Consider the following 25,620-nt stretch of genomic DNA (forward strand, 5'->3'; position numbering starts at 1 on the left):
GATGAGGGGGGAGAAGAGTCAGCCCGTTGTGAAGGGCCGACATGACTGCCATTATTGTTGCATAATGGCCAATTATAGAATCTTTTTCACCATTTGTGTTGGTGCAGTAGACAGGATTTCAAAGTGTAAGAAAAGTGCTGCCTCTTTAAAGACAGTTTACAGTGAATCTCAATTTAGCTCAGCAGTTTTCAGCCACAGCCAGTCGGACACTACACGCCAGAAATGAGTTTCATTGTCTCTGTGGAGCTGCCTTAGTGACAGTTCAAAGTAAAAGTTAAAATGGAAGCAAAACTGGTGTGAAGTTGTTTGACATGACTTCAACAGTTTTTAGAGGATAAAGTAGAAATGTTTCTGCCCAAATTTTTTTTTAACAGTTTGCTGTTATTTTTAGGTGTAAATCACCATATACCACTGCTCAACCTGGGAGTGAATCACATCCCCCTGACGGATTCACATTAGAAACAGAACAACCTTTGTTCCATCTTTCAGGACTCAAGTTGAATAAGAGCACCTTCACTATGTCAGGTCAAAATATCCCAGAGCATCGTGACCCTGAATCTTTCCACAGGGATATCTTGACATTTAAATACAAAATGTAATCAGGGGATAAAATCCATGCAACCTTCTTCCGACAACCCACTTTTTCCTTTTTGCACTGCAACGTGCTCTGTTCTTCTCAGCTTGTCACTGGTGCCTGCTGACGCACCTAATAGTAGGTTCATATTCTGCCACTAAGGCATTGTGCAAAGACTGTTGGGGTGGAAAGTGGTTCTGAATCTTATATTTCATTTTCTTGAATGCAAGACCCACTAATAATGTTTTCATTGAATCCTCACCTCAACTTAAAAACAAACTGGAGCTTTCTATTTTATAATTATACAGTGATGGAGGACACAGCAGCACCAAAGCGTTTTTCTTGTAATGATCACGTCATGTTACCATGGTTGATGACAATGTTAATATGCTAATATTTAGGAAGTATAATCTTTACCATGTTCACCTAATTCACAATAAATAGAAAGTAAAGCTGAGATTATTTTTTCTTTTTGCAGGTATTTGGTTGTAGACGAAAGTGTTGCACATATTTTAATTTGTAATTGATGATATGTGATGCTGACGTCATGGTGGCCCCCCTAAAGTGAAGCCAAAGTTTCTGGATTGCCACCTGGTGGCTGGCTGCAGTATAGGTCATAAAGTTTACCTCCTCCATGTTAGTGGGACATGAACATGAGACATGAACCAAACTAAAAAGAGCATGTACACATCTATTAAATTGTTCCTGGAGATGGTTTCTATACATTTTGTTTGTTGTTCATGTTTCTGCTAAGTTAGAATTTTACAGTAAATAAGTAAAATCAAATCAGTAACTTGTTTGACGCAACAAGAACGAGATCAGAACATCTCAGCTGTGCCTGACTCACATATCATATCATATCACATATCATACTGAATGCTACTGTGTGCATTCTGGCCCTTACTGAGGTCATCGGAGCATGATGGCATTGTTCATATATCTGATATTTGTGTCAGAGAGGAGTGGAGATGTGTCCCCCATGTTGATATAAAGCCTATGATTGGTACAGATAACAGTCACCTGTTGTCTGTACCAATAGAGCACACTTGAACCATCTGTTGTTGCCATGTTTTTTAAATAAATCACATAAGGAGAGAAGAGGAAGAATAGAACAAAGTGGAAACTGGGTCAATAAAAAGTTCAAAGGCCCTCTCCTGCTCCCAAAAAGATTTTAGAGTACCCTCCTCTTAGCAAAACAGGAGGGTAATCATTTTCATAAAGTCCCAAACCTGCTGGTGATTAAGTGTTTGTGTTTGTGTGTGTGTGTGTGTGTGTGTGTGTGTGTGTGTGTGTGTGTGTGTGTGTGTGTGTGTGTGTGTGTGTGTGTGTGTGTGTGTGTGTGTGTGTGTGTGTGTGTGAGAGAGACACTGAAAATGCAAAACTTGAATCAGTGACAAATTTTCCTAAAAATGCAAAAAACCTTTTAGTTTCACAAACACCGAGCTTGCACCAAATCAGGTGGACTCTGCGTCTCATAATTGTGATTGCAAAAGTGTCATAATATAATATCAAATTGCCTTTTCTGATTAATTGCCCTCCAGATGCATACTGCATATAGCCCGGCACTCGACTCAAGGACAGCCACCTGGCGTCTGCAGTGTGCCGTGAAGAGAGCTGCCTGCTCATCACTGTTTGATCCTGCAAGCGCCAGCAAACTGGTGTTTTATCAGGACGGCTAATTATAGGCAGAGAAGGATGTGGAAACGGCATCCTGCCTCCAGAGGAACGCAGCGTGCCCACACATTCATTTGCACACACACACACACACACACGGGCTGACACAGGCGTCCGTGTTATTGAGAACTGCGCGCACATACACACATACACGTCCCGATTGCCTCTGAGGTTTACCACGATCCATCTATCACAGAGGGGGCAGGACAGGAAAATGACACGGCTAACTGCGCTGCTGTGGTTGGTCAGTGACAGAAGCGTTCCTCTGGCCCCAATTTGGGGCCCTTGAACTCTGCGGTCGTTATTTGTATCCTCCCATAACCCCAGGTTTCTCTATTGTAAGGAGATCTGTCAACGCTGGCTCTAGTTTGCAGAGGTAAACATCTCACTGGGCGTCAGGGGAAGTCGCTCTTGCATGTAGAGGTTACAAGAGTTCACTTGAGGTCTGTGTTGTTTTCTTACAGAAATCGTTCGATGGAAGTGCGGCTTTAGCTACGACACAGGGACAGTGATAAAGTTTTAGGGATATGAGTTACCAAACTTTTGGTGCAGTTAAGAGACAAATAAAATAATTTTCTAATTCATCAGTTATTAATAACAGCCTAATTATTCCACTCTATTATTATTATTTCACTCATTAGAGCAAACTGAAATAAATATGATAAAAAAACTAAAGATTTAAACCAATCAGAAGAGTTAAAAGGACATTTTTCTTTCAGCTTTAGGACTTAATGTCAGTGAAAGTGAGGCTGCACTCTAATCACAGTCCAACAAACAAATCCTTGGCATAATAACAGAAATATGGCAGCTGGTTTATCAGCTCCTGAATCAGAGCTCAGCATCAGTTCATCTAAACCGAAAAGTGTGTCGGCCTTCAAACCGTCATCCCGTCCGTCTTTTCAGGCCTCTTTTACTTGCCAATCATTCAGTGTACGATCATTAGTAATAAAGTCTGTGAAGAGTTTAAGTGAAAATAATCCTCAGATTTTGTGTGTGTATATATATATATATATATGTGTGTGTATGTGTGTATGTGTGTGTGTGTTTTGTGTTGTGTTTTACCTTCTTCCCAGACACACTCACAGCATTTCAAGGATGTCAGCAGACATCTCCCCCGCCCTTGGATGCCAACTTTGTGGCACGAGTCATAAAGCGGCTGCTTCTGCAGTAAAGCTGCTCTTCACCTGCTTTGAGTTTCCTTCTGCTTTTTCTCGTGTCCTTTCTGATGCCAAATTTCCAGCATGTTGCATATCATCCTCCTTTAAGCGAAGTCACGTCATATAAATTATTATAAGTAATTTTCATGGTCATGACAGAGCGGTGTGAGGGGATCTTGGCTCCTCTTTGCAGCAGAGGCCCGTCTGTAGGGCCCCGCAGTGAGCAGGAGATGGAAACATTGATGTGTGCCATTCATCTTAATGTCAGAGGTGTGTATGTCTGTGTTTGCGTTCATGTGTGAGTGTTGTGCTCCATGAACGCAAGTGTGTGTGTATGTGGTGTGTGTGTGATGTATTTTATTGATAGATGTTCTGACAGCGCAGTCGTCTCCCAGCCTGTCTGAGGAAGAAGAAGCAGCCTGTTCTGATTTGTGAGGAGCTCAGAAGCTGCACATGTCAGAAAACAGAACAATGAATAGTTTGTGAATCTCTCTGTCTCGTCTTTCTCTCCTCTCTGTTTTATGCATTAGCATGCAAACGCAGCACGGTAATGCAAAATGCAAATATTGTCACAGTGGGTAATTGAGGCAAATTTTGGATTTCCATACCCAAACAAATATCCTCTATAATATATATGCATATGAGAGAGCCTTAAAGTCACAAACAATGAAGCCCCAAAAAAGATTATATAAAGTAAACATAGTAAAGCTAAATGGTAAACTTGATGTTTTAATTGGCCACTTGAATGATAAACAGCTGGTTAGAGTGAAAGCATCTGGTTGGGATTTGTAATCCCAGATGGAGCAGTTCTTCGGGATGGTGAAAAATATATAAGTGATGGGGTAAATGAAATGTTGTTTCAAGACGAGGAAAAATATTTACTTTAAAAGGTTGAGTGTGTAAGATTTAGGTGAAAGGGATATATTGGCAGACACTGAATATAAAACAATCCTGCTGATGTTTTCACCACTGGGGTTTCATCTAAATCATAAGGAGTTGTTGTTTTCTTTATACTTTATATTTACATCAGGAGCACTTCCTCTCCATGGAGGCCATGTTTTTTACATTAGTCCAAACTGGAGTTTTTATGACAACTGAAGCTACCACAGGTTCTCTTTAATGTTTGGAAGGGGAGGGTGAGGTGAGGTGTGTTCAGCTGCAACATGCAACTTCACCACTAGATGTCATTAAATTCTACACACTGAACCTTTAATACATATCCACCCACCCTCCAGTGGGTTCCTGGTTTGGTCATCCTTGTGAGCAGCAGGACACTGATAGATCGATAGGTCTAGTCCTGCTTCAAGCAGCAACCTCACCCCACAGTGCTCCCAGCCCCGCCACCTGCTGCGGGCATTTCTGCTGAAGTAAACAGGATGGCAGCAGTTGAGCTAATCACCCTGCACACAAGACTTAAAATCTGAGTAAAAACAAAAAACATGAATTGTTAAAGGGATAGTTAACCGGGAAATATTCAATTCACTCTGGACCGAGAAATGACTATAAATACAAGCGATTTACTGTTTACCATTTACGATGTGCCCCAAGTGTTATACCACATTGATATTAAGCCGCCATCAGTGTCGACGATGTTTCCTCCTTTCTTGGCCTCTGTGTCCACGAATTTGATTTATATATTAGTGTGAATGTATTTTGTAGTTTGAGTGTGGAAGTCAACAAACTGAGACACAGCAAGGGTGTTCGACCATTGAAATTTCAAACATAGGTATGATTCAAATTGCACAGTAATGAGCGCCAGAAGTCACAAATAAGTTTTCCTGGATCACGGTACATGACTTTCTCTGCTTGGAGTGAATATTATTATATCTGTGCCCTTTTGCTCTGTTTATTCAGTTGTAATGAGCTGCTTTAATATGACCATACAAACACAGAGGCCCTAAGTTAACTGGATGTTTTGATGTCTGGACTCGGAATGCAAACATGGGAAAATGAATTTCTGTGATAGGCAGTTTGCTTTGGAGCATGAATTGATAACAGCAGATAAACACCTTCAGGAGTCAGGGGTGGTGATTAGGATACACAGAGGATGAGGCTCAGATTGTTTTTGTCTGCTTAAAACTCAGCCTTAATGAATACAAATACACATACACCTGCGCACGTGCACACTCGGCGAGGTGTGCTTAATGCGTCTGAAATAGGCTCTAGGTATAACACCACATACACATGCCCTGTGGTTGGCTGTTTATTTTCTTTGTATTATGATTTGTGTGCTATTAACAATTCAAATGCATCTGTTGTCACCAAACTGCAAAAGGCGTATAAACCTCTGATACTCTTGTGCCCTTTTCTAGCCTTTCATTCTGCTGTGGTTACACTGCTTGCAAAATCCACCCAAAAGCAGAGTAAGCAATGAAAGTCTTTTATCAGCACAGCTGGAGCCCAAATACCCCGTGAAATAGTATTTAATATTCGCTCCCTCTCTCGTGCTGAAGAGATGCCTCCTCATTCCCTTTGTGTTGCTGTAATACATAAAGTCAGGCCTGCCTGTGCTTACCATCAAGGTTCCTGCTGCTTGTCACATTCTGCTCTGGTGTGAGGTTTTAAAGCCTCATTCAATTCCTATGGGCAGCATGTTGAAGTGTCCGTTTTTTAAACCCCTGAGCTATGACTGTGCTCTTGTATCCAAGCATACAGTTTGATTGTTCCATGTAAGAGCAAGATGATGTAATAATAGAGATACTCTGCATTTAAAGAGTTTGGAGCTATATTGCACCTCAGGGCAAAATGTTTCCTGAACCTGTCCGTGCAAAAACTATCCGAGCTGTTCGTGTGTCCGAACTGGACAAAATGCAATTAATGTAAGGTACTCTGAATTTCCCTAGCCGTGACATGAATGCTTCTTGCTTGTTTTTCCGTATTACAGTGTAAAAAGTTCCATTTCCTAAATACAGGTAGCAGACTGCCATCTCTGTTTGGATTCACAATGAGAGATGCAATTGGTTGGAAACATGTTAGTGGATGAAACGTTGACCAAAATTTGGAGGATATTTTGGCTTCATTTTGGATGTGGGAGGAAGTTGAGCCATCGTTATATACAGTCCTTGGTTGAAAACATCTACATTGTGTAGTGAATTCAATATCAGTATCATCAATAATATCAATATGGTTAGAACTGGCGAAAGTAACTCAACAGTATAGATGACATGCAAAAAAACAGGTTAGTTATGTATGTATCCATCAAGGACAGATTTGAGACAAAATTAAACTAGTGAAAAATAAAACATCATCTCTGGCTGATGTTTAGTCAATTTATGGGGCTAATGCTAGTTTGATTAGCTAGCTAGCTGTAGCTGATCACATCTGCCCAAAAATGTTATAATTTCACCTGTAATCTCACCAGAATTTGGCTAAAAATGAGAAGCCTGCTCTTGTCTGTCTGAAGTAAAGGAGAAATGTTTTAAAAGTTAATTTAAAAGTTAATTAAATATTTAAATCAACTGTCAGTGTATACTGTGCAAGAATTTAAAAATAAAGCATGGCAAAAATTATCTTAAATTTAGATAGGGGCACCATTTTTGGACTGCCTCACTCTTGCACAAGTTTCAAGTGTGTCTTCTAACTTTTTATTTCAAAAGGCAGAGTTATCTGAAATATAACTCATGTGCCTGATTAGTGTTATATTCAGTGGGCGAGAGGAATTCAACTGTGTGATTACTAACCTTGAGGCAAAGCACAGAGACAGAGAGCACAATAACTGCTGGGCATGTACTGTGAGTGCTACGACATTTTGAAAGTGAAAGTGTGACTCTGTATGAGGGGTTGAGGCAAGATGAAGTAACTGATTCATACTGTGTCTGACTAATGTGACTTTCTTTAGTGACAGAAAGTGGAGGGTCAAAAGAGAGAAAGAAAAATGTATATTTCATTTTAAAGTTGGATGTATGCCTGCTGTGGTGGCTATATGAAAACTGGGTATTTATTACATGGGTAGGCAATTTTTAAGGGGATGAGGGCAGGGGGGTACCATCCCCTTTAAACTAAAATTAATAACCTGTCAAATCTGTCATCCCCTCTTAGCCATCCCCCCATCTCCTAAGAGAGAGAGGGCTGAGTGTGCAGGTAGAGAATATCTGTATGCAAGTGAACATCCTATTGTTAATGCTGAGCTCTTTGGCTCATTTTCCCTCTGTCTCCCACACAAACACACTGACTATCAGTTTCAGTCAGACTGACCTTCAGCAGCACCCGGAGAAATCCTACCCTGGTCTGTGGTCGGTGGCCCCCTGGCCATCCGTAAAAATTTAACTGTCTTCTGCAGGCAGGATTCAACACAAGCTCAGTATATACTGCTTTCTGTGTGCCCATTCAAGAGACAAGCATAGTTCTCTATAACTCCTTTTCTATTGGTCAATCCACTTACACCCACTGACATTTGGATTTTGTGTGCATTTGGCATTCATTGTCGGGTCAAATATGCTGCAGCTCTGATCGGCAGCAATGCAAACGTGACACCCAGGTGAACACGCTTATTTGGCAAGACAGCGATGAGAGAGGTTTTGATGCATTTGTGGAATCGAATATGACGCACCGGAGAAACAAAACAGAAGGCAAATCTCTCTACTGGCAATGGGAAAGCTTTTCAATAACCTGTGTTCAGCTGATAATTTTGCTGTAAAAAAGATGTATGTGTCGTCCCCCTCACCTTCGGCCAATCATGTTAATCAAGTAAATATTCACAACATGTTTGGTGACCATCCCCTCTGGTTAAAAATGAACAAATCACCCACTGCCTGGATGTAACCAGAACTGTTTGTATTTCTGTTGTTTTTGTTGATTCCCCTCTTCTCAAAATGCCTCTGTTTCTGTTCTCATGTTCTGCAGAGCAGTTAACAACACTCCTACAGTCTCAGTGAAAGCATGTTTGAGGCTATATAGACCTTTAACTATCTGGAAGCAATGGGCCAGTGAGAGGGATGAATCATGTCGACAGCAGAGCTCGTATCACCCATGGTGTAAAAGGGACATTGCTGGAAGGGAACGTATCATAATATGGATGCCATCATTAGAAGCAGGGAGAGTGTTCGGCTTCGTATGAAAAACAGACACACACATCGTGCAAAACCACACATGTATTCACCAAATACAGACACAAAGAGTGCACAGAACTCCATATCTCTCTTACACACACACACTTTTTATTGGGAATAAAAGCACCATGCAATCCTAATATCATCTACACTGTCTGAAAGTCTTTATATTATGACATATAAAACTTTTTATATTTTATTTGGTACAACTGAATTAAGTCTCCTCCTTGTTTTTGCCTCCCCTCAGCACTGAAGAATGCTCCAATCAAGTAAGATGTGCATGAAACAACAGCTCCCCGTCCAGAAACACAGGTGATTTCACATACTGTTATGTGAAGGAAGACACTCACAGCATAGCAGAATTTGTGGCCTAGATTTGACACACATGCCACCCATCCTACATCCAGTCCAAAAGGCTGCGTGGAATGATAGCACTTGGGCGGTCCGCTCCTTGTTTGCCAGATCTGGGCCACAAGTAAGCCATATCATTACCTTCTGTAAACTAGAAAAGATACCAAAGCCCAAATTAGTTTCATGCTATTCGAGCAGTATTCACCATTTACCACATGGGCTATTTAAGGTTCACATCCACATTTGCCAGAAGAGGCCCACATTTATCTTGAGATATTTGGGCCACATTTGCTGTTTTGCAAGTGGGCAACTTTAGGCTGAAATCCATTTTGTTCAGGCCACATGAAGGCCAGAAGTGCTGCATCATTGCCTGAAGTGGCCCACGTGTGTATGCTATCTGAGTTTGAGGTGAGGAGCCAATCAAAAAAATCCACTCTTACAAAAACCATTGTAAACTTGATTGACCAAATCTTTTTTTGGCTGCTAGAATTTTCCTACATCTATCAACGTCCCAAAGCATCACTTTGTAATTTAAAAGTTCATGTGAAATTAATAACAGCTTCCAGATATTAACTGTTAACATATCCTTCCTTTATTCAAATATCTTGGGGGGAAGGCTTCAAATCGGGTGTGAACAAGTTTATGATACAAGCATCCACTTATTCATATAATTCCTCTAATCTAGTTACAAAGTTTGGGACCTGCAGTTTCTCAAAGTTCAATGACTTGCAACATCATATAACAGTAACCTTTTTCAAAGAGACAACAGATACATCCCAGTGGTGGTGATTTTACCCTTTAGAGAAATCCATAATTTCTGGCAGCTCAAGATTAATAATGTTTTGTCTGATAAACAGCTGACCTGAGCAATCGTGTGACTGATTATAAATAGCCTGTTTAAATGTTGCTGTCACTCACTAATAGGAAACAAGACTAAGCGAAGGTAACACCGCAACACAATTTCTGATCTGAACTAATCCAAACAAGGTGAAGCTGTAAATCAGCTGAAAATCAGCACAAATGTAATATTCATAGAAATGGAAAATGTTGCTACGAGTAAGTATGAGGGATGAGATCTTCTGGAGCAGAGGATGCATATTTGACTCGTAACTAATAAACCCTTTAAAAAATTAAGCTGATTTCCTTATGCACCTCCAGCAAGCACTTGTGTGAAAGCCACAAAATGAGGCTGACATGCATTTTTCATGTGGAAACTCTAGCTTTTACATGTAATGACATCATAGGTCTGAGGGCTAGCGCTGTGGTTTTGTGACTTCCAGTAAATTCTTCCTGTTGAAGTTGTGTTGCAGCTCTCCGGGGTGAGAGGAGGTATCTAAACAGGGTGATTGAATGTGCAGATGTCCAGGTTCCTGCTGGTGATTTGTACAAATCAGACCCAAATAATTCACTGTCCATTCAGAGAAGTCAGCTGTCACCGTTGGATGGGCCTCTACTGACATCTAGTGGTGCTAAAAAGTAACTTTAGGTCTTGCCAAGTTGAGTCAAAGATGCTGGAGGGGGGAACGAAATTCAGCTTCTTTACTGTGGCAATACCTGAACTTAAAAGTGAAATTATAAGCGAATGTGTTGGAATCAAAACCTATATGAGTAATTTAGAAAATGTAGAAAATAAAAGAAACAAGTCAATTAAAAGTCATTGTCATGTGAGGTTATTGTCAAGTAGTTGTTGCCAAGTGAGACTTTCCAAAGTTTTTACAGATTGTAGGATTGTTGTCACTGGAGCATTAACACGTGAGCAGCATTTTTGTAGAAGATGGAGGTGATTTTACTTATTCTTAAAAAGTTTTAATCTGCAACAACCTGCTGGAGTCCCACAGCACCCTGTGTATTTTTGTTTACCTATTTGTGTATTTTTACCTTGTATTTTATTGTATTTTGATATACAAGGCTGCTGCTGTGACAATTTAATGTCCCTCTGGAGATCAATAATCTATCTATCCATCTATCTATCATCTATCTATCTATCTATCTATCTATCTATCTATCTATCCATCTATCCATCTATCCATCCATCTATCTATCTATCTATCTATCCATCTATCCATCTATCTATCCATCTATCCATCCATCTATCCCTCTATCCGTCTGTAGATCATTTAGTTTTTTATTGCAGTGTAGTGATAATATTTCAGCCTGTAATTCAAAAACGATTGTTTTTAAATGCTTTTCGAAGGTAGCGTCTGTATCTTCAAACAACAACACATTGATTGAAACTGTGACAGAAAACTCTCTTTTTCCTGAAAAGAACAAAACCTAAAGGACATAAGTCAGAAAAACCTAACAGAGCAGAAGTCGAGGTATAAAGTAGCATTAAATGGAATTTGTAAGTTAATAACAAGTACTTGAAAAAAGCACTTGAGTACAGTCGTCAGTGAACTTGGCCAGGTTTCACACAGTAAAGCTAAAACCATGACACCATATAAATGAATATCAGACCAGACTTCCTATCAGCAGATACTTGATATTCATGGATGGAGATTGAAACAGATCCAATGGGAATATCCCTACTTTTAACTGAGTTCTGAACTTCAGATAAGAAATGTTAATAGTATTCACTTCAAAAAAAGAGACAGACACTCTGGGGTCTCCTGAGCCACTGGCCCCCTGAGCCTGTTCTCAGAAAGCCCATTAAGTATTCCATCCACATCAGAAATCTTAATGTACATCCAGTTACTGTAAACCCTTTCTTAAGTATAAAGTTTCATAGCTTTGATCAGGTTTATCATGGTAGTTTACTGCCATACTTTATGCTTTTGTACAACATTAACTGAGATTAATCATTCGGAATAGACCTTAGCCTTTTTCACAGCCGGTATTTACACTTTTCAGAGAAGGAAATATACAGATTTTACAACTAATTATAACAAAGACTGTTTGATACCAGGAAACTAAAACTGAAGCAACTAAATGTGCTTCGTCTATCTTTTTAGACCTGCTCACAGCAGCCATTTTGACTTATCCTATTAGGTAACCCAGATTTTGCAACATATAATAATCATGACTCTGAATTCAGTGTAGTGTTTTTAACCATTTGACATGTAACCAAAGCACATCATCATGGGTCCCTCTCTGTGACATCTTTTCTGTGACACGTTCTTTCGGCGCAATTCAGTAAAATGGCTCCTTGAATGATGGTTATGCCATCTTGACAATCTACTGACATGATTCCCCAAATTTAATGATAGTATTTAGAACAATTTGTTTTATTTAAATTCATCAAATCAAATGTAAGATAATAACTAGTAATAAGGTGTTTTATTTTTTAAGCCAGTTTAATTATATGGTACAAATTTTTTTTGGTCCACCACATTGACATTTTTCCCATCATCACTTGAATATTCTCTCATAACTGGCTGAATCTAAACATTTAAACAAAATATTTTATTATTTTATTATAATAAAATTCATGTAGACGAAGTGAAATGATATAATAACACTGAAAAAACATAAAGCACTATGTGTAACTGTGACATTTATATTAACACCTCTTGTGTTTTATAGTCTCTATACTGTATATTGGGCTTCTAGTGTCTACCTTTTTGTTTTTTACCTTAAAAATGTGTGTGTGTGTGTGTGTGTGTGTGTGTGTGTGTGTGTGTGTATGTACAAACATTGCAGATATGTGCTAAACAAAGAAAATAACCAGCTTAAGTGATAGTTTAGTTAAATAAACAGTAATGTGGATAAATACAAATTAGTAAAAACAATTGCATACGTTATGTTAAAAAAAAAATAACATTAATATAAAGGAGAAATTATTTGTTGCAGAGTCTTAAAATATTCACATTTAAATTCACACCCTGTGATATTGGAGGTATTATTTACCTTAACCGTCAAATACCACATTAGGATTATCATTTATACAATATATAATCATGTGATCGAGTCTATACAATAACTGAATGGATACAATGATCAAAAAATGGACAGATATAGATTGGTTGGATACATATTGTGTAAAATTCCTTCTCCGCTGCGTCTCCAGTACGTAACGTACGTACGGAGCGATTCACGACACTTCCGGTCGCGTGCGGTGCGTGCGGTGACGTTGCTGAGGGCGCAGCCTCCACAGACGCGGAGCAGGACGGTGACAATGGCCGATATTTCTCTGTATCTCACTAACGTGAACGTGTCGATAGGACAGAACATGGCTGTGGAGCAGGTCAGTGCAAATATTCTCCTCATGTTGACTCACGTCACTGTTTGGTTTGCGGGGGCGGGGGGGGGTGATGTCAGAGCCTGCAGCCTGATGTCACTGTCACAGCTCTGCCTGGTGATGATATGACACTAGAAACGTTGTTTGTTTATTTGTATCCCACACCCTGCATCAGTGTTCCAATCCTACCTGACTGAGCCCCTTCATAGAAAAATAGTCCCATAATAATCCTAATATTTGCCTCCATCATTGTCTCCATCACAAAGAGCCCTAAGGACTTTGAGTGTGTGGAGCTGGGGGAGCAGGACAAGAGAGAGGAGCAGCAGCAGAGGGAGAAGGTTCCTCGCAGGATCATCCACTTCTCCAGCGGGGAGACCATGGAGGAGTACAGCACCGACGAGGAGGACGCAGAGGACGAGGAGCCCGAGAGGAAGGACCTGCTGTCCTCCCCGGTCGATGCGGTGAGGGTGAGGAACAGAGGAGGGCTGGGGAATTTGTGCGTGTGGGCAGAGGGAGATAATTGAGGACAAAGGGGATGATGGGGGGAAGGACTGTGTGTCAGAGTGTGTGTGAGAGGGACAAAGAATTAGTTTTGTGAGTAAATAATTCAAATGAGAAGCAGCATCAGTGACTTTATTTTGTTGTGTTGCAGTCCAAGATGACCTGGGGTCCATACTTCTGGTTCCACATGTGGAGAGCGGCCACATCCACTATCTCAGGTTTGTTCCTCCGGGTTGTATTATTTACAACACGGAGGCCGTACAGCGTCTCTACAGTGATGCAGGATTAGTGTGTTAGTCAGCTGTCTTTGGGCTGAACTCAGGGTTTCTGATGTCATGGTGCTGCCTTTTTATTCACATCTCCTCATGCTGCATGGTCAACCACATGGGTGTGTAATAATACATCCATGTGGTTAACCTGCTGGTTGATGTCACAGGTCAACATCGCTACATGAACCTGACAAATGATTGTGTTTACAGGAGAGTAACAAGTACGAAAAAGTAATGAACAGGTCATTTTGCTTACCAATAGAATTGTGTGAGAACAAGGAGCCAAAAGTTTAACTTGAACACAATCCATACATCACAATGCACGAGGCTGAGATACAGTGAGCTGTGGCCGTCACATGTGTGGCCAGCGATGACCACCCATTAGCAGTAAGAGAAACTTTCTTACTCTTTACTAAAGTGTTTATATATTCCTGTGCTCACGCCCACATATAGCAGCACCATGTCTGTTGACAACACATTCAAATGATCACTTCGCTTGTCTCCCTTGTGTAGAAAACCAGCAGATGTGTTTTTAACAAAGTTGACACAGCAATGTATTTGTTGGTAGTTTTGTGAGCTATGATGTTAGGGACCAAAGTACTTCCACACACTTTGGTGCTTCTTCCTCCATTTTTATTCATTCGTTTGATTCCACTGAGAGAAGGTCAGTGAAAAGGTCAAAGTGATAGTTATCTCACATAGTCAGATAGTCTCGACTTTGTTGTGTCAGTGCAGAGAAATTGTCTGGTCTCATTATCCTTCCTTTATGGGGTAAAAATGCTCTGGCTTCTTTGTATTTCTATAACCAATCTCGGTTGTTGTGGCAGCACTAAGCCGAGGATATAACTATGGTGCCGCTGCAAAATATTGTCAGGGGAAACTTGTTTTGAACGTCTTGAACGCTGCTGACATCAGGTAGCAGTATTTGTGCAGATAAAAGATAATAAGAAGAGGAGTATGTTTAACAAAGATGAAAAAGAACTATACTTTACTTGAACTGTACCAAAGTGGAATGAGTTTTTCCCAAAATGGGCACTGCATCATTTCGTTAGTGTGTTTGTATTATTTCCAATTTCCTACTATTATTATTTTCCAGCATGTGACTACCTTGGCGAGAGGATGGCCTCCCTCTTTGGCATAACCTCAGCCAAATATCAGTACGCCATCGACGAATACTACAGGATGAAGAAAGAGGTGTGTTACAGTTCTTGGAGCGCTTTAATGTGTTTTTGTATTTGTCAATCAGCTGATTTAATCTTGCGTCCCTACATTAGAGGGAAGAAGAGAAAGAGGAAAACCGCTTGTCAGAAGAAGCAGAACGAACCTTCAACCATCTACAATCTCAGGATGACGAGGACGAGCCCATCGCCGTGTCGGAGCGAGCTGGAGCGTCTGCCAATCAACTCGACGTGACCTATCGGATCGAGGATGAAATTCAGGTACCGCCAAGCACCATCAGAGTCCCAGCTCTTGTCACGGCGACCTAACCATCCCGGGAGAAAGGACGTTTGAGCTTTAATGTCTGTCTTTGTGTTAAAGAAGGACCACTGTCTTGTTTCACCGAGCACCGTTTGGTTTGTGTGTTGACGCAGCTTTAGATGGGCAGTGCTGCTGTATGGTGGTTGATTGGCAAGGACAGCAGAGGTGGTGAAAGTGTCCCTATGCAACAGCGTAGCAACTGATAAAGTAACTGGTGGGTAACTACCAAGAGGTGTGATATTAAAAACAAACAGTACGAGCCGGGAAATGTAACAACATGTTCCAGTTTATCTGCTCGAGCAAGCGTTTTCCATTTCGGCTCATCGCAACATTATTCAACACCTTATTAGTTGCAGCAACGTCCCAGATTTGAACGCTCGCTGTGGAGTGAAGGTTATACGTTGCTCCCCTGTGCCTCAGATGGACCGGACACTGTGCCTAAATCACCAATACAGCCAAGTCAGTGCCAGATCTAGACTAAACATATATTTTAAGATCATTTGAAGTGATTAAATATGTAAAATAGCCTTCGATTTAGCGCGTAGACTCAGATTTGGATAACGTTTTTCAAATATCTGAGGCTATTTTGTCCATATCTGTTCAAAACAGTGTGGTCTTGATCCACCTGGCTGCGCTAAAGAGCTGGCTACTTTAACACGCCCTCACCTGTTTGATTGTAGTCTGTATTAATGTTTATGAAGCTTTTATTGCACTCAATGCCTGTGGAAGCACTGAGCAGATTTAGCCTTGGTTACTACTGACATTTTGTTAAAAAACAATGAAAACAGGTTTAAATGTCCTGTTCTTTGTTGCTCCTACTGTCTGCCTCATCTGCTACACATACACAACATATGATAGCAGATGAGGTGTGAAGATCTTTGGACAGGGAGCATTATTAAACTGAGTCTGCATACAGACATGCAAAATTACATTTTTAACAGTTTTTAGTAAGATTTTTGATATTTATGTATTTATTTTACCAAACTGACAGCACTTAATTTATGCATTTTTTCTATTGTTTTAATAACACTGTAATGAGCTGTTAATAAAACCATTGTCTGACTTTTACACGTGTCTCTGTGTGGCAGGTTTTCATTTCAACATATCAAGTCAAAGAAGTGCAAGTGGAAAAATCTGTATAAATCTCCGAAGTCAGTGCCTGTGACTCTGTGCTGCAGTGTGAGTGATGTGACGGATGGTTGTCGGCGGTAACAAAGGAGCCTGTGTTGTTGTGTGTGCAGACCGCTCTGAGGTCAGAGACTCTGTCCACTCGCTGCACAATGTCCCCATTCTCAGGTCAGAGTGGGTTTCTGTGGTCCCGAACGACCTCCGCAGCAGCCACGCCCCCACCGCCAACTGTCAATATGACGCACTCAGCTTCACAAATCAACAACATGCTGAGTGAACGCTGGTGGGCTTGATGGTGGAGTGCGTACAAAGTGCTCTCAGATGTGCACTGAACTTCGGACATTTTCAGGAGATTTGACAGAGGGGCTGCATGTGAGAAAGCAAATGTCAGAGTCAGTTGTTTCAGACATTTTCTGAAACTTTCTGCCAGGAGTAAAATGTCTAGAAAATGTGGGTGTTGATGATTTCTAACATGACGTGGCGGTGGGAAACAAAAAAAAGAGAGAATACAAATATCTCAGGATGGTTTTGCAACACCAGCGTCTCAACAAAATCACAAGACACACACACTTCACGTCCTGCGTCCTGCATGTTCTGGACATTTTCCTGTTGTAACCTCCACCAAGAAGGTTGTGTTTTCATCTGCGTTGGTTTTTTTGTACCTTTAGCACGATTATGTCAAAAGTACCAGACAGATTATCACAATACTTTTTGTGTAAATCCAGTATTTTATTTTATTTTTTCACTTACTTTAACATTTTGAGGTCGTGCCTTTTTTCAATGTTTTCTTTGGGAATAATTGATGGGAAAAAAATCAGGCACATTCAGGAACCTGTAATCTATGAGTGTGTGAAATTTGAATTTAAGGAGACCGTTGGGCCTCCTGCTGTGTTTTTCATTTGTGAAAGGCAGAAGTTCAATGACTTTAGAGTCAATAAGAAACTGGCAGGGTCATGAACTATTGTTACAGAGTTGGATTAACAACAGTTGTGAACGTTTGTGAGTGTGGGTGTGTGTCGGCCGACATACAGAGCCAGCATTGCAATCATTTTGATGTCGTCATTCATCAACTGTTGGTTACACTGTAAAAACCTCTATCTCATCAAGTAATTTTGACAATAATCTAGTTTTCTCTCAGTGCAGTGAGTTTGTTTCAGTCAGTTTCCAAAACAAACCACTCTTCAAGAAATGAAAGAAGTAAAAGGAATAATTTGATATTGTGGAAGCATAATACTGGTACATTTCTCATTGGCTTTCTTACATTAAGTTAGATGAGAGGATCGATACCGCTCACATCTCTGTGCCATGAACCATGTGCGTTACCTTAAATTTCCAAAAATTCTCAGAATGTCTCAATCAGAAAGTAATTCAAAAATGGTTTTGCTCATTTTCATGACATTTCCCGAGAGGGGGAGTTTGAAACTGGGCGCGTCGCCAGTACTTAAAGACTTAATGAGAGACAAAACAACTTATGATGGAAATGTTTGGCAGTGGCCATGACAGGAAAACTAAGCTTTTCTTTCTGCATAATAGCTGTTTCGTGGAAAAACAGAAAAAAGCTGTGTTCTACTGGTCATTTAGACAGGATGTGAAATTACACATTCAGACATTTGGCGTCCTTCAAAGTGAGTCGACTCACAAACAAGATATAAAAGCAAAGCCTGTTGGTGGATGAATACATGTTGCACCACGTCATTATGTGGTGGTGCCGTGATGACACAGCTCATCTGTGAGAGTCACGTTGTGAAGTGGGTCCGTGCCACAGCCGGGCCTCACAGAAAACTGACAGACAATACCACCCACTGATAGCCCTGCACAGCCAAGTTCACAGAGTCATGTCACACTGCTGGCGGCTCGTTGTGCTGTTATACATCATTCAAAAACACAGTGACAGGGCAGGGTGTTTCTTAAATCATGTTTACGATCTGATAGAGATGTTTTTGTTAAGAGCGTAAATGGAAATGTGTGTCAAAGGCTGAGGCCAAGTTCCTCTTCTGCAACTGAATTAAACTCAAACTACTAAAAAACAGCTCCTGGCTGTTTTATCTTTATCATTTATTTATATGTTTTGGAGTCAGTTATGTACATACATTAAGATTTTTATTTCCCTTTGCACACACTGTGCAAAATGAGCCTTCAAGGGAATCTCACTAATTTAAAGGGCCAGTTTCCACATGCAAATGGGATTTAGTCCGGTCGATTCGAGGAGCAACAGTAATAATAATCACTCATTATTATTATCAAAAGTATAATAACAGATGAATATGTCACGATAGGTCCTGTCAGTCAAGGAGTGTAACAAGGACGACCAATGATTGGCTGGTGTACCTGTCTGTCACTAATTGACCAGCCTGACATTGCACACTGTGCCTGGAGTTAGTTGTGGAAAAGTCGACTTCCAGCAGTTTACAGGCAGTGCATGCTCATGTGTTTTGGGGGCAGTAGCTTTTATGGGAGTGGGTGGGATGTAACTGTTGCATTTTATTTTATTTTTACCAATCCAAGCTTTAACCTCACAGATAATTACAGCAGGCAACGTTAGAATGTGAACAATCACCAGCACCAGACTCCATTTGAGCAGCTCTTTTAGGTTAATATCAGCTGCGTGAGGTCCAAACTGATTTTCTGTTTCTGAGTTCAACCGATTGTTACATACATTAAATGGGATTAATCATTTACAAAGGTAGAAAGACTGAAACTAAGTTAAATACTATAATTTTAGAATTTAAAGGCCACTGCAGGCACTGCTCATGTGTGAACATTTCCGTATGATGCTGGTTTATTCATTTCTCTCATATTCCCCGTACACATTACTGCTTAGTCCATGAAGGCAGATATGTTTTTAGACTGTGTAGAACTGTATGAATGTATATATTAATATTTTTTTCCAGAAGTTACTCACTAGTGTCAGGTTGATCTGACTGGTTGAGGAAACAAAAGTATATATTTACTGTCTTTATAATGCATTTCCTATTCAGTCCACTAGGGGGTGGTACTGTCTTTAATAGAAGAGGATACCTGGGGTTACTGTGGTGCATAATAACAGTCATTGTTGAACTAATTTTAGAATTAACTTTTTTTTTTTAAGATGTGAGGAAATGTTTTGCATGAAAAAAGCGCATCATCCAGAAAAAATTGAAAATGAATGATGGATGTGAAACATTATCTAATGAAAGCTTCTTGTCTTTTTAAATTAGGACTCAAAGCAAGTTAGATAAAGCACCGTACCAGCATGTCCACCACAGGCAAGAGTCTGTGCGCTGGTGCAGCAGAGAGGAAACTGATCCATCTCAGTGTCTTCCTTCTAGAAGACGTGAGGCACGCATCAGTCATCGGGCACACAGTGATTAAGTGGGAAAATCCAGAGCTGAGAATTCACAATGCCATTCCTTGTGACTAAGTGTTTACTGGTGCAGCCATGAATGTGTGTGTGTACACTTGAGTTCCCCCCAAACGTTGTTTCAAATTTCTTGCGCCAATCCCCCACCTGTGTGTCCACGCGCCAGCCTCGAGTCGTCCGAAACTTGGGGCATACCTGACATTTTTGTGGCCTTTTAGTGGTGGGGGTGGGGGCTGGAGGTGTTTACTGCTCTGGGGAGACCAGTTCAGCGAGCTTTCTCACTTCCAACTTACTCAAAGCCGGTGTACACTAGTTTAACCACACATCCTAAAATAATGTATCAGACCACACCTGAGTGCCATATGAGAGACACCCAGACTGTGATTAATCAGCGTGCACATGCAGATTAATCACTCACAGAGCACTGTTAGAAATACTTAACAAAAGTGAGGTATGTGCATCACATCCAGTAGAGAGATCTGGTACTTGACACAAAACTACAGAGGTAGGTTTGTGGCTTGTTACTTTCCTCGAGATGCAGAAAAAAACTACTGCACCCCACCCCTAAAAGCCACATGTGTATTAATGGAAACAGAGGCAGAGGTGAGACAGACGCGGGGGGACAGGGAGACATATAGAAAGACAGAAGGAGGGAGGATGATGAGAACAGCAGCAGCCCCTTTGATGTGGGCCTCAGCTGGGCCCTGTGTGTGTGTATGTGTGTGTGTGTGTGTGTGTGTGTGTGTGTGTGTGTCTCTGAGTGTGTGTGTGTGTGTGTGTGAGTGCGCTTGTGTGTGTCTATTCGGCAAAGCAGGCCTGCTGAGGGAAGGGGATTTCCAGCGCCGCTTGGTCTCCTGTCTCACCCCCTTTAGCCTTTGCTTCCTCCGTGGGCTACAGCTTAAAAACACAGAGAGCCTGTCTCCTGTGAGACAGAGCCCCTGCAGCTAACTGACACTGGAACAGCAGGAATTGTCAGTTTAATGATGAGAAACTATTTTAAAACAACATCCATTCGAGGAGTAAAGAGGGGTAGAATATGCAAGGTGAAGGAGAGTGGGTTCTCTTGCTTTGGGATATCAAGTTCCTTCTCTTTAGGTTTGCATGCTACATGAAAACACTGCAATCTTCAGCTTTGCATCAAAGTGTTATACACGGTATCTCTTCATTAAAACATCACTTGTTAGAAAGATATTGCACCCAAAATATCAACATTTAGAAAATGAATAATTACCTCCCTGCACTTTTAATTTCTCTCAAACACACAAATGTCTATTTATTTTAGCATTGCATGCTCTGAAAACACCACTGTATGATAGTCATCTTCACCACATAAATGCAAAAGCTCTTCTGCATGTTTTCTGATTTCTGCACATTACACTTCTTTCACTCACTCACTGCCTGTCTGTACACAGCGCCCTTTACACACCCAAGCACACATGCACACACCCAAATGCAGAAACATGTGCTTGTCTAAAAAGCACTTCACACACTCATGTAGCACACGCACACAAGGTTGTGGAAAGTCCCTGGCACAAGCTGTCTTCTATCTCAATTCTAGTTGTTTGCTAGTACAGGTGGCTGCCTCAATGACAAGGGAAATACAATATGGCCTGTGATCATACATTGTACTTTACCAGCTGCTTGTGCATTCATTGACTTGTTTGCTTTGGGAAAAACTGCAAATAAGCTCAATAAAATACATGAAAAACAGATCCACGACTGCTGCCTGATAGATGTTCCTCGCAAGCTTCCAGTTCATGTGACAACTACATTTAACAAGGTTTTAAAGTGTGAATTCAATAATCCTTTAACCCAAATGTAGGGAAAAAGCAACTTTATCCCCACATTCAAGAACATTCACACCTGTTTCTGAACCCAAGTAACAGTGTTCAGAACCAGTGTCTGCACAAAGCACCATGCAGATAAATGAGGAAACAAACATAAAGAACAATTTAACTTTTTTTAAATCTATAAAAATACAGATGCAATTTACTACAACAGAAATAATTTATCAGTTCAAAATTATTCAAATCTGGTCTGAACTCAAAATTATGAGAGACAACACATTTAGAATGTGGTAACAATATTATTTCTATTTTTTATTCCATATGTGAACGTGTGAGATGCAATGATCCTGTGCAATGTGAAGTTGCACATTCTATTCTGGACTTATTAACTATGAAAAATATGTTCTTTAAAAAAACTGATTTAAGAATTGTTAAATGTGCCGTTCTAAATTTACATTGGGGAGCTTGACACAGTTAAACTTACTAAATAATAAATACTAATACTACACTAAACTACTATTACAATTGACTTTACTATTAAAACAGGCCAGCATCACTACAATTTACAGATTGATATATGCTTTAATTTATTATGCATTTCTTCGATATTCTTTCTTTATGTATGTATCTATCTATCTTTCTATTTATATGTGACTTAAAATCTGTTCTCTTATAAGAATTACATTTGGAAACATTTAACTTGTATCTATATTGTATGTAAAGCACCTTGAGCTGCATTTCTTGAAAGGTGCTATACAATAAAGTTTATCATTATATTATTATTTTTATTATTCAGAATCAAAACTTTTACCATGAACAGATTCTTTAAACAACCCTGGAAATTCTGTGCAACTACCGTCTGTATCCAATGTTTGTTTTCTGTCAAACGCTGAGTCTTTAATCCATTTATTACATGAAAACGTTTTTGTCAAACTTCCATTGCTCTCTGTTGTTTTGCAGTTATTTGCCTTTTTATTATTCTTTGGCCACACTGGGTGAGACAGCAGGAAACCGAGTCTGGGCCATAGCTTAAAATTACACTGTCTCCATGATAGATGAAACTGTGTATGGTCTTTTTGTAGTTTAATTGTATTGAATTTTTACCTGATATTTTAGAGTAAAAGTGCATCTATCTGCAGAAAAAGCACACGTCCAGAAGGACAGTGCATAGTATGAGTCAGTTCCTTGATCAGTAGATGCACATGACAGTATTTAGTCTTTATCATGATTTTCTCCATAATTGGCAAACACATTATGACTCAAGCTCCTGTTAACCATCAACCAGTGTACACAGTTCAGCTTTAATCACAATTTTATAACTTTCTCCTCATCTGGACATTAGTCACGACTGACGGATGTTTGCAGTTTGTAAAAAGTCCCAGTGTGAAATTGATTATTTGTTTAGATTTACTCATAAATGAGTGATATTCAAAACCAAGAGGATAGAGCATATATTGATTTTAAATTTTGGGTACTTCCCTCAGTCAAACCTGATCAAAATAGAATCAGCTTAAATCAGGGTTGGGACCAACAACAAAATTAAATATTATTACACCACAAAGTGATGCAAAACAAATACAAGCAGGCATAAAATGACAAAGAGACCAAAATGACAACAAAGAGATGCAAAACAACCAAAGAGACGTAAAAAGACTCACAAAACAACCACAAAGACAAACATGAAGAACTATCATGGGATGTAAAAAAAAGGATGACGCAAAATAAGAAATACTCAAGGACTATGACCATGTGAATGTGTTCTATCAGTGTGTGCCCCACCCAGCCCCAAAGTGTCTCAACCCGCTGTTTTTTAGATTTAAATAATTAAAACTGCATTTTAAAAGAATAGTATGTAATGTAGAGTCATGTAATGTAAATGACACTAAATGTTCAATGTCACAAACTCTTCATGTTCCAGTTGGAACAAGTAGCAATGAGTGTGATTATTTGGCTTTGACTTGGTTTGAGAAACACTGTCAGGTCAGTGGGTGTTTTGTTCTGCAGGGTGGAGGCCCGCTCCCTTTTTTCAGAATGACCTTATGTAACTGCTGGTCAGGGCAAAGTGGTAGTGAAACATCCTCTGCACAATAATGACCCTGCATGGGTGGAGTGTGTTGCTTGCAAAGGCCAATGAGGTCCAAATGTACAACTTTAGGTACTTTCCTCTGCCTCTGTCAGTCATGTTCTCACATCATGCCGACAGCATGAACTGTGGTTTGAAACCAGGAAGCAGTACATGTCAGCCCACCTATAAGCCAGTGACAAATAGCTTAGCCCGTAGTTTTCTGTGCCAGGAGTAAAAATAAGAACAGTGACACCAATTCTGAGAATTTTATTTTGTCATTCACAGACATTGAGGCCATAAAAGTGTATTTCTGTTGTCATTGACTACATTTGAACATGAGAACCAAGGTGAAGGTCCTTTAAATTTGGTTTAGTTGTTGCTTCTCCCCAGGCAAATCTGAAATCTTTGAAAGGCTGGATTGTAATGGAATTTTTAAAGAGTTATTTTAGGCCAGTCTGGAGTTGTACTGCGACTGGCAATTTAACATGAAAAAGAATGTAGATACCTGTGTGATGAACAGTGGCTTTAAGCAACTTTAGGCTTAGCTGTCAGGCATTGAAATAGAAAGTCAGGTGTTGTAAATGCAAGTACAGTTAAATCAGTCAGGTGGAGCTTTGCATCATACAAAATGAGTAAAACAAAGTTTTGTATTGTCTTGCTTTGGTATGGCAAGGTGTGTCTATGGATGTGCCTACGTGAGTAATGACTATAAATATGTATCTAATCTATAAATACAAACAAGTTACGCCCGGTATGCAATATACAGGACTATGACTGTGGTAAAGCAAACATGCGACATGTTGTTTTACTTTGTTAAGCTCAAGTCAAGAATAACAAGCCATTTAAAAGAGTAAGGCTAAAAATATCTGTCATTTATTTGTTGCACTTACTATAAGTAATTACACAGCTCCCTTTTAGTACACAACACATTTTCTTTCTTTTATGCTGTAGATGTAGCAGAACTATAATTATCTGTTTGTAGCTCTGTTTTGGACTCTACCAACTGCTGAAGGAAATATCTGGCTGTTTAGCCGTCCAGATGCGCCACTATGCTAGCTTCTACTTTTCTCTCTGCTGCTTGTGCTCTAGAGCATACAGATCTACTATTTGTATAAAAATATCACTTATTTCAGCTGAAAATACAACAATACAAAATAGTGCTGTTACCAGGACCAATTCATTTTACAATATAGCTCCGTGCAGACAAGAACACAAAAACGGCAAATGCCCAAACAGGCATACTAGGCCAGTAGGTGGCGATAAAGTCTACATCAACGGTCTATAAAATACCAGAGAACTCTTCGGGTAATGAAGTGCATAAATGTTAAATTTAACTGCAATCTTGTAATAAGACGTCGCAGTGCTAACCAAACATAGAGAAAGCAGCCATTGTTGTTATTGTTGCTGGCACATGCTCATTTCACAAAGCAACAGTGGGAATATGCATGAAGTAAAGTTGAACGTCATTGTTTGTTTTTCTTACTTTTTTGGTATTTGCTCTTTGGAAGGTGTGAGGAAAAATTTCTGTTATCCTGACTTAAAAAAATGCTGTTTGTCCGCAGTGTACAGCGTAAGTTACTGGACTGAGCTTCTACTAATGTACCAAGAAGTAGTAGTATAGCTGGACATTTAGATTCATCTTGAAAAGGGAAACACAAACCCTGTTATTTATTTTGTAACACTCTGTTTGTTATCTACATGTTAATCAAGGCATTACTTTGATTCACATCATCCGCTATACATTTGCAGTATTAAACACCTGGATGTGCCCGGTCACCTGCAAGATCCACAAGGAGTGAATGGCGAGCATGTGAATCTTCAGGGAGTGGTTATGTCATACAGTACAGCTTGAGGGACAATTGGAAGGTAATGGCCGCATAAACACACACACAGAAACAGACCTAGATTTCATCCCGTGCTTGTTACTTGGCGCTTCTGCGACTTCACAACCCAAAACTGCGCCAATCCCAAGAGAAACGGGGGAATGTGAAGAACGCTGTGTCCCTGCAGGAGGTCAAGCACTGAAGTGCATCTCAGCAAAGTTCAATTGTCAATCAGGACAGCTTGTCC

General features: G+C 40.0%; 1 protein-coding gene across 2 annotated transcripts; it reads left to right on the forward strand.

Moving 5' to 3' along the window:
- Positions 1–12,826: 12,826 nt before the first annotated feature.
- LOC109632284 (protein FAM177A1-like) lies at positions 12,827–16,298 on the forward strand. 2 transcript variants are annotated; one of them, XM_020091493.2, is made up of 5 exons: positions 12,827–12,987; positions 13,248–13,448; positions 13,634–13,700; positions 14,848–14,945; positions 15,026–16,298. In XM_020091493.2, exons 1-5 carry the CDS (start codon positions 12,919–12,921, stop codon positions 15,236–15,238), a joined length of 648 nt encoding a protein of 215 aa, XP_019947052.1. In that variant the 5' UTR covers positions 12,827–12,918; the 3' UTR covers positions 15,239–16,298. The 2 variants fall into 2 exon arrangements, with proteins under 2 accessions (XP_019947052.1, XP_019947053.1); XM_020091494.2 differs by having other exon boundaries at positions 13,248–13,442.
- The last annotated feature ends 9,322 nt before the right edge of the window (positions 16,299–25,620 follow it).

This window comes from Paralichthys olivaceus, chromosome 19 (assembly GCF_024713975.1).
Source record: "Paralichthys olivaceus isolate ysfri-2021 chromosome 19, ASM2471397v2, whole genome shotgun sequence".
Taxonomy (NCBI): Eukaryota; Metazoa; Chordata; class Actinopteri; order Pleuronectiformes; family Paralichthyidae; genus Paralichthys; species Paralichthys olivaceus.

What these genes read in the sequence shown, in the direction of transcription:
- LOC109632284 (XM_020091493.2), top strand. Translation starts at nt 12,919, where the DNA reads ATGGCCGATATTTCTCTGTATCTCACTAACGTGAACGTGTCGATAGGA. An exon ending in CCCCGGTCGATGCGGTGAGG is followed by an intron (nt 13,449 to 13,633) that starts GTGAGGAACAGA and finishes GTTGTGTTGCAG; the next exon opens with TCCAAGATGACCTGGGGTCC. An exon ending in ACTACAGGATGAAGAAAGAG is followed by an intron (nt 14,946 to 15,025) that starts GTGTGTTACAGT and finishes TCCCTACATTAG; the next exon opens with AGGGAAGAAGAGAAAGAGGA.